Source organism: Gobius niger (genome assembly GCF_951799975.1).
Source record: "Gobius niger genome assembly, chromosome: 1".
Taxonomy (NCBI): domain Eukaryota; kingdom Metazoa; phylum Chordata; class Actinopteri; order Gobiiformes; family Gobiidae; genus Gobius; species Gobius niger.
The window spans coordinates 1,063,207-1,072,377 of NC_136852.1; the positions used below are offsets into that span (position 1 = coordinate 1,063,207).

Sequence of the window (9,171 nt, forward strand, 5' to 3'; positions counted from 1 at the left end):
CAAAAAAATGACAAAAATTTAATTAAATTAAATTAATTAATTAATTCAATAATTTAATCGACTAAAACATCTGGACATTTTAGTCACAGTTTCAGACTCGTGAGAATCTGTTCATTCAGTTTTAGTCCAGTTTCAGTCACAGAAACGTCACTCTGACTAACATTAAGACATCAACCTCCTGTAATGCGCGCTCTCCTCCAGCAGATGCCCCCGGTCCCCCCCCCCCCCCCCTCTGGGCCCCCCCCCGCGCTGCCGGGCTCCTGCCGCTGGGGGGCGCTGTCCTCCCGGTCCAGCCCGGCTCTGAGGGGCAGGATGGCGGAGGCAGGGGCCCGGGCCGTGGACGAGTCCTCGGACAGCGAACCGGAGCAGGAGCCCGGATCTCCGCAGAAGCTCATCCGCAAAGTGTCCACCTCGGGGCAGATACGGAGCAAGGTACGGGAGAGGGGGGGTGGGGGCGCCCGTGCAGCAGCGGCGGCGGCGGGGTCAGGGGGGCAGGAGGGCCCGGGCAGCTCCGTGCAGCCCCCGGGACCCTCTGCAACGCTATGCACTCGGCTTCGGGAGTTACGGAGCGGGTTTGTGGAGCCCGTGCGGGACAGACCGGGTGTTTCTCGGGGGGGTTAAGCCCGAAAAGAGCGCGCGCAGGTCGGGTTCGCAGCTGCCGCTCACATCTGTGCACTTTCTAACGGGCTCAGTGTAGTTTTACAGCTGAGCCCCGGATCAGAGACGCTGCTCACGGAGAGATCCGCCACTTCCTGTTAGAACGCGCTTCCCGTAAAGGCTCTTCTTTACAGCAGAGAAGGAAATGCGGAGATTGTAGCGTTTACAGCAAATAATCACGTATTTTTCTCCTTTTCTCCTCCACGTTAAATCAAAAATAAATAAATCTAAGTAAACACGAGTCCGCGCATCTCTCCACTCTAAAGCATCTCTGCCGCAGACTCCATTCAAACTGGAAACAGTCGCAAAAGTAAAAACTAAAGTACTATTTAGTGCTTGAATGCGGGATTGATGCGTTTTGTTGCTGCCGAACTGTTTAAAAGCAACAAAACTGATTAAATACAAAAGGATAAAGTGTTACGATTACACTGTAGCAGCAGATTACATCCAAACTAGAGAAACTGTCGCATTAATACTGTTAACTTCATGTTTGGAGTCTCTTGTAAACGGACAGCCGTGTTTTATGAAACGAAACATCCCAAATAAGTCAGATTTTTGGGCTTTTCTGTTGAAAAGTAACGGTGTTTTTATCTAGCAGCTGTCAAAGCCGCTGGTAGCTAGGTTAGCATTAGCAGAATGTTAGCACCTAGCTTCTGTAAATCAAAAATATGTATCGCGAAGTGAAGTAACACGGCACGAAAACGCGTTTGTGATCAAACCAGCCCCAGAACAGAACATTACATGTCCAGTGAAATGTCATTTAAAGCGTTTCCGTTTTAAATTCACCGTAAAACCTCCCGCTAAGCTACGCTAGCTACACATGCTAGCGGACGCTAAGGCTAAGCAGCGGTCCCGGCCTCAAAGCGCCGGTGTTTCCTGTCGCGGCTCCCCAGAAAACAGTGACCCCGTCCCGGCCGCCTCTGTCAGACTCAGCCCGGTGAAATCTGCTCCAAATGAGGCAGAAACGAGAGACTAAACTGTGATGGTGATGTAGAGGAATTACAGGGTTAGTGAGAGTTACAAGTGTAGTGTTTTGGCTGTTACTGTGGTGTCAGAAGTAAAAGACAAAAGTTGTGTTGACAATGTGAAGTCCACTGTGGTTCTACTTTCTCACTCATTAACATCTCTGGTATAAATAATTCAGCCACAGAGTTTTTGGAAGTTCTCAGAATTGCACTGAAAGGTTTAATAAATTAAATAAAGCTTCAGCTGCTTTTTCAGTTTATTTATTTCACAGAGTTTCTGCAGGACATTTTACTGTGGATGTGGCCTGCTCTACATCCTGCCTTTTACTCAAAGTAGGGCCTCAATGATACATGTACATATAAACACAAGGATGGGAAATTGTTCACAAATTCATATTATAATGACTGGGATGTAGCAAGATCGCAGACATTATGTTTATTAACCCCTTAACTCCCACCTGAACCAAGCACATTTTCTCCAGTTTGGCTTTACCCCAATCCAAAAGCTTCTGGAAAAAAGCTGTGAAAATAGTGACAGAACTGAGACAAAAACATTGACGAAAAAATGACAAAAATGTGACAAAAAATGTGACAAAAAATGTGACAAAAAAAAGTTCCAAAATGAGTTGAATACCCCCCAAAAAAGATGGAAAAAAATGTGATGACGTGAGGATCAAATTTAAATGAGTTTTGTAGGTCTTAGCTTTCAAATGAGGCGTTACACTGGCCTACAGGATTTGGGTAAAGCTGAACTGGAGAAAATGCTCTCGGTTCAGGCGGGAGTTAAGAGGTTTATGCACCTTTATAACATAAAACGAATGACTTTCGGTAATGCTAACTATGTTTGCCGTCTGAAAGAGATATATTAATGATCGCCGTTTGTGACTTGCTCTGTTCTAGACGTCGCAACAACGAGACCGTTGTTTGTTCTTCATTTCTGTTCATTATATGAACATTTCTAACAGTTTGGTTAGAAATGTTTCCAATGAGGAAAATCTAAACATGAAGCTGCTAAATGTATGATGGATAAAATAATAACAATTCACCTCATTCCAGAGGTTCGCGTGGGCGCCGCCATGAACTGTGCCCGCCCCTTTTCTCCGATCTGTTAACCTGGGCCTGGAGAAGTCCACATAAAATCACTACACGAAAACAAAGCCGTTTTTCGGCCGCGCTGAGAAACGCTGCAGTGTCGACATGTCGGTGCAAATGAACATTGAACATTTTAACAAATCAATCGACTAAACATCAGATTTAAAGGAACAGGCCAGCGTTTTTCCACACTGAGATATGTTCTTACCTGAGCTTTGACGAGTTCTTTAGGACCTGTCTGATCTTCAGTCACGTAAACACAGCGCAGACGGCGTTAGCATTTAGCCTCTCCCTCTCTCCTCTATAGCTCCAAAACAGGTCAAGATAGAAGCTACCAAGCTTTAAAAGCAATTAAACAATGTGGATTTTCTAAGTGGATAAAAGGGGGAACTATATTGTAAGGCGTAATAATACCAGGAGTAGTTTGGCATCCGCGCAGTAATCTTCACTTTACTGTGCGGATGCCAAACTACTCCTGGTATTATTACGAACGTAAGTGGAACGTAACCATATTTAAATAGGGGAAACGTGGAAGAGCTTGGTAGCTTCTATCTTGACCTGTTTTGGAGCTATAGAGGAGAGAGGGAGAGGCTAAATGCTAACGCCGTCTGCGCTGTGTTTACGTGACTGAAGATCAGACAGGTCCTAAAGAACTCGTCACAGCTCAGGTAAGAACATATCTCAGTGTGGAAAAACGGCGGCCTGTTCCTTTAAGCAGAGAATATTATTCTGTTACACAATCTCCTGCTCAAAGGCTTCCTGTTGTGTCTCACTTAGTTTTGAATTTCACATTTCCTCTCAATGCTCTGAATGTTTGCAGATTTTACTAAATGGATTTGGCACCAAAGATAATGAAGATATAGTAATTATCTATAAACAAGTATTACATTTGACCTGTAGAAACCGTTTCAGCTTCACCCAAATCTAAGCTTCTGGACGGGAGTTCACGGGCCAGAGTGACGCCTCATTTGAAAGCTAAGAACAAAACTGATCGTAACTTTGTGTCGTGTTGTCATATTTTCATCAACTAAAATTCAACAAAAAATCAACAAAAATGTGACAAAAATTCGACAAAAATGTGACAAAAATTCAACAAAAAAATGACAAAAAAATGACAAAAATTCAACAAAAAAATTACAAAAAATTGACTAAAATTCAACAAAACATTGACAAAAAATGGACAAAAATTCAACAAAAAAATGACAAAAATTCAACTAAAAATTGACTAAAATTCAACAAAAAATCAACAAAAATGTCACAAAAATTCAACTAAAAATGTGTCAAAAACCTATCCCTAAAATGGCCGCCACCAGAGTTTTTACAGATTACCCAGAAACACGTGAATGTGCCAAGGCAACACTTCAGCCATGTTTTTAATGAGGGAATGACAGAACAAGTCCATTTTGCAGAATACCCCCCCCCTTTAACACGGGAAAAGTGGGCGGGGCTGTTTGAAGCATGTTCAGCTGCTGTTACACACTTAGCTTTCACATTTTCATCGCTCTTCAGTCCTTTTTTGATGCTTTTTTCCGAGAAGCTTTTAGATTTGGGTGAAGTTCCGGAGAAGGTGTGCTCAGTTGTGTCGGGGGTGAAGAGGTTAAAGCCGTGTAACGCACAGACGTGTTTCCTCACTCGTGTGTGTTCCCGTGTCTGTTCCCGTATGTGCTTCCCGTGTGAGAGCGTGTGTTTGGCACCGGAAAGGCCGTGTCCTGCCCCGGTTTGTGTTTTCGACCTGAGTCAGAGGAACAGACTTCACGGCCGGTCTATTTAAAGCCGTCTCCAGAGAAGCCCACACTGCTGTCTTTGTTTGTGCGGCGCCGACGTCACGCTAACGTCAGAGCGTGTCCGAGACCGTCATGTGACCCTGAACTTTGGCACAGTTTCTGTTTCATGTGGACAGATCCAGCTGTTACAGTGATATCCTGAAACTGAGTCCTTTTGGGGTCCGGTCCCGATATGAAGGGGTCGAGCCTGGCCGATATATCGGAATAATCGAAATTCAGTGACTTGATAAAACAGTGTCGTTTCTCAGTCCAAGGAATCATGGACAAGGAACCATCCAGGAAATTGACTCACGTATTTTCTAGAGTTTAAGACGATAAAATGCCGAATGAAGAACAAAACAACAGGCTAAAAAGGCGTACCATATGCTAATGTGACACACTGATGGTTAGCTAGTAGCTACATGAAGCTAAACAGCAAACTAGCGTGTGTCTGTTAGCGTCACATAAACAGTTGAGATAAAACTAAAGCATGAAGAACAAACGTGCGCCGTGACCAGCCTCTCCCGGCTGGTCCTCATTTTTTTCCCTCATTTTTTTTTTCTTCATTTTTTTTTTCTTCATTTTTTTTTTCTTCATTTTTTTTTTCTTCATTTTTTTTTTCTTCATTTTTTTTTTCTTCATTTTTTTTTTCTTCATTTTTTTTTTCTTCATTTTTTTCCCTCATTTTTTTTCTTTTTTTTTTTTCCTCCATTTTTTCCTCATTTTTTCTTCATTTTTTTCCCTCATTTTTCTTTTCTTCATTTTTTTTTCTTCATTTTTTTCCCTCATTTTTTTTCTTTTTTTTTTTTCCTCCATTTTTTCCTCATTTTTTCTTCATTTTTTTTCCTCATTTTTTTTCTTTTTTTTTTTCCTCCATTTTTTCCTCATTTTTTTTCCTCATTTTTTTCCCCCTCATTTTTTTCCTCATTTTTTTTCCTCATTTTTTTTCCTCATTTTTTTCCTCATTTTTTCCTCATTTTTTTTTCCTCAATTTTTTTCCTCATTTTTTTTCCCTCATTTTTTTCCTCAATTTGTTTCCTTATTTTTTTTCCTCATTTTTTTCCTCAATTTTTTTCCTCATTTTTTTCCTCATTTTTTTTCCCTCATTTTTTTCCTCCATTTTTCCCTCATTTTTTTGATTAGCTTTGTTTTGTTTTCTTCTGTACGGTAAGACAGTGTCCTCTGCTTCTCGCTCACTCCTTTCTGCTGCTCGATTCGCCCACAGCGCCCCCTAGCGGCGTGTGAATTATATATTTGAATAAAAAGAAGTGAGAGAGAAGGTCACATGATGTTTGTCCTGAGGCCGAGGATGTTCTGTGTTTGGCTCATTTGGAAACTGTGACGGTGCGAGAAACCGATATCGGCGTTTGAATCGGTTAGGGAGATATCGGCGTTGGAATCGGTTAGGGAGATATCGGCGTTTGAATCGGTTTGGGAGATATCGGCCGGGTTCTTCTCTCTCAGAAATGTTTCCAGTGGTGACGTGGAGTGAACGCAGGTCCTGAAGCTGTTTGTGAGTTAGTTCTTTGTGTGAAAATAGTGTTTCTACTGCCTGAGTTTGTCACAAGACCACAGTCTGATCATCTCCTCCTCCTCCTCCTCCTCTCCCTCTCCTCCTCTTCCTCCTCCTCCTCCTCCTCCTCTCCTCCAGACGGTCCTGAAGGAGGGCACGCTGCTGAAACAGACCAACTCGTTCCAGCGCTGGAAGAGACGTTACTTCAAACTGAGAGGACGGACGCTGTACTACGCCCAGACGGCCAAGGTGAGGCGCCGGAGGGGGGGGGTTTGTCCTGGGGGGGAGGGGGGTTTACAGGGACAGAGGGGATCTGCAGCTCAGAGCGCAGCAGGGGGCGGGGTCACACGGTAAAGGTCGACGCCCACGCGCTCTCATCGTCTGACCTTTAAAGTTTAAATACATGTACGACACCTGCAGTGCCGCCGACGGCCTCTAGTGGGAGGAGTTACTCAGTGCTGCTTTAACCTCTTACCACCCGCCTACACCCAATGCATTCTGTCCTCTTAGGTTATTATATAGGCCTGTGTAGCAGCTCATTTGAAAGCTAAGAACCACAAAACTGATCTTTTTCCTTGCGTTGTTGCTGTGTTGTGTCACCTTTTTAGGCTTTTTTTTTTTATTCTTTTTTTTTGGTCACTTTTTGGTTGAGTTTTTGTCACATTTTTGTTGATTTTTTGTCATTTTTTGGTTGATTTTTTGTCCTTTTTTGTTGATTTTTTGTCATTTTTTGTTGATTTTTTGTCATTTTTTGGTTGATTTTTTGTCCTTTTTTGTTGATTTTTTGTCATTTTTTGTTGATTTTTTGTCATTTTTTGGTTGATTTTTTGTCCTTTTTTGTTGAGTTTTTGTCATTTTTTTGTTGAATTTTTGTAGAATTTTTGTAGAATTTTTGTAGATTTTTTGTCATTTTTTTGTTGAATTTTTTGTCTTTTTTTTTGTTGATTTTTCGTACGTTTTTGGTTGAGTTTTTGTCACATTTTTGTCGCGTTTACATCCTTGTTTTCTTCTCATTTTTTGTGGCTGTTTTGGTGCATTTTTTCCCAAGAAGCTTTTTGATTCGGGTAAAGCTGAACTGGAGAAAATGCTCTCGGTTCAGGCGGGAGTTAAGAGGTTAAAAGAAACACAAGTTGAAAAAAAATGGGGGAAACAAGTGGGGAAAAATGAGGTGCTGGCCTATAGGCTGTAAAGCTGTTAGATTTGGGTAAAGCTGAGCTAAAGGAAAAGCTCGTCTTCTTCACATTGTTTCTGTTTCCTGTTTGTTCCAGTCGATCATCTTCGACGAGGTGGATCTGACCGACGCCAGCGTGGCCGAGTCCAGCACCAAGAACCTCAACAGCAGCTTCACGGTGAGCCAGACGCCCCCCCCCCCTTTCCTCACGGGGGGGTTCTTTATACATCTTCAGCCCTCAAATTGCAGCTGCTGGAGTTTTTCCCTGTGAGTCTTTACTGTCAGTGTCAGTTCTTTCATTCTGTAAATATTCAGGCCTTATGTGGATTCAAACCGGCTTTAAATCTAAATCCGTGATGTTCCTGCTGTATATGTAAACCCCCCAATTCTTGTTCTAAAGCCGAGTCGATTTGAAAGCTAAGACCTACAAAACTCATCTAAATGGAGCTTTTTGTCACTTTTCTGTTGCTCCTTTTTTTTTTCCTCCTTTTTTTTTTTTTTTTTTTTCCCCATTTTTTTCCCTCATTTTTTACCTCATTTTTCCCCCCTCATTTTCTCTCCCTTTTTTTTCCTCTTTTTTTTCTCTTTTTTTTTCCTCATTTTTTTCCCCTTTATTTTTTCCCAATTTTTTTTCCTCATTTTTTTGACGTTTTTTACCTCATTTTTTCCCCTTATTTTTTTTCCTCCTTTTTTTTTCTCCTTTTTTTCCAAATTTTTTTTCCAATTTTTTTTTCCTATTTTTTTTCTAATTTTTCCCCCCATTTTTTTCCCTCATTTTTTTCCTCATTTTCTCTCCTCCCTTTTTTTTCCTCTTTTTTTTCTCTTTTTTTTCCTCATTTTTCCCCCCGTTTTTTTTTCTCATTTTTTTCCTCATTTTTTTCCTCATTTTTTCCCCCTTTTTTTTCCCTCATTTTTTTCCCCCTCATTTCCCCCCCCATTATTCTCTCCTCCCTTTTTTTTCCTCTTTTTTTTCTCATTTTTTTCCCTCATTTTCCCCCCATTTTCCCCCCTCATTTTTTCCCCCTTTTTTTCCCCCAAATTTTTTTTCCAAATTTTTTCCCAAAATTTTTTCCCCTAATTTTTTTCCTCATTTTTTTCCTCATTTTTTTCCTCATTTTTCCCTCTTTTTTTTTCCTCTTTTTTTTCTCACTTTTTTCATACGTTTTCCAGGTTGAGCTTAATTCTGCTGCAGTTTTTGGCTCAAATTGTGAACTCTTGATTATCAACATTTCCACAGTCCTGGAGAAACATCACGAGCGTTGGATCTTTGTTTCTCCTGAATCTGCTGTGACGTAATAACGGTCGTGGTCGTGGTCGCGGTCGTGGTCGCGGTCGCGGTCGTGGTCGTGCTCGCGCTCCCGGCTCCGCCTCCTAATGCTGATGTTTGCAGGTGATCACGCCGTGCCGCCGCCTCATCCTCTGCGCCGACAGCAGGAAGGACATGGAGGAGTGGATCACAGCGCTGAGGAGCGTCCAGAACCGAGACAACTACGAGGTCAGTGCCAAAGACCGCCCCCTGCTGTCAGGCCCTGCCCCCTGCTGTCAGGCCCCGCCCCCTGCTGTCAGGCCCCGCCCCCTGCTGTCAGACACCGCCCCCTGCTGTCAGACACCGCCCCCTCCTGCTGTCAGACACCGCCCCCTGCTGTCAGACACCGCCCCCTACTGTCAGACACCGCCCCCTCCTGCTGTCAGACACCGCCCCCTGCTGTCAGACACCGCCCCCTACTGTCAGGCACCGCCCCCTGCTGTCAGACACCGCCCCCTGCTGTCAGACACCGCCCCCTGCTGTCAGACACCGCCCCCTGCTGTCAGGCCCCGCCCCCTGCTGTCAGGCCCCGCCCCCTGCTGTCAGACACCGCCCCCTCCTGCTGTCAGGCCCCGCCCCCTAATGTCAGACACCGCCCCCTGCTGTCAGACACCGCCCCCTGCTGTCAGACACCGCCCCCTGCTGTCAGACACCGCCCCCTGCTGTCAGGCCCCGCCCCCTGCTGTCAGACACCGCCCCCTGCT

General features: G+C 43.6%; 1 protein-coding gene across 2 annotated transcripts in view; it reads left to right on the forward strand.

Moving 5' to 3' along the window:
• Positions 1-293: 293 nt before the first annotated feature.
• Positions 294-9,171, forward strand: part of dgkd (diacylglycerol kinase delta) — a 71,715-nt gene continuing 62,837 nt past the window's right edge. For both annotated transcript variants that reach the window (XM_079569275.1, XM_079569276.1), the window contains exons 1-4: positions 294-432; positions 6,129-6,239; positions 7,259-7,339; positions 8,552-8,656. In XM_079569275.1, coding sequence (XP_079425401.1) covers positions 313-432; positions 6,129-6,239; positions 7,259-7,339; positions 8,552-8,656 — 417 coding nt within the window. In that variant the 5' untranslated portion in view covers positions 294-312. The remainder of the gene's footprint in view (positions 433-6,128; positions 6,240-7,258; positions 7,340-8,551; positions 8,657-9,171) is intronic.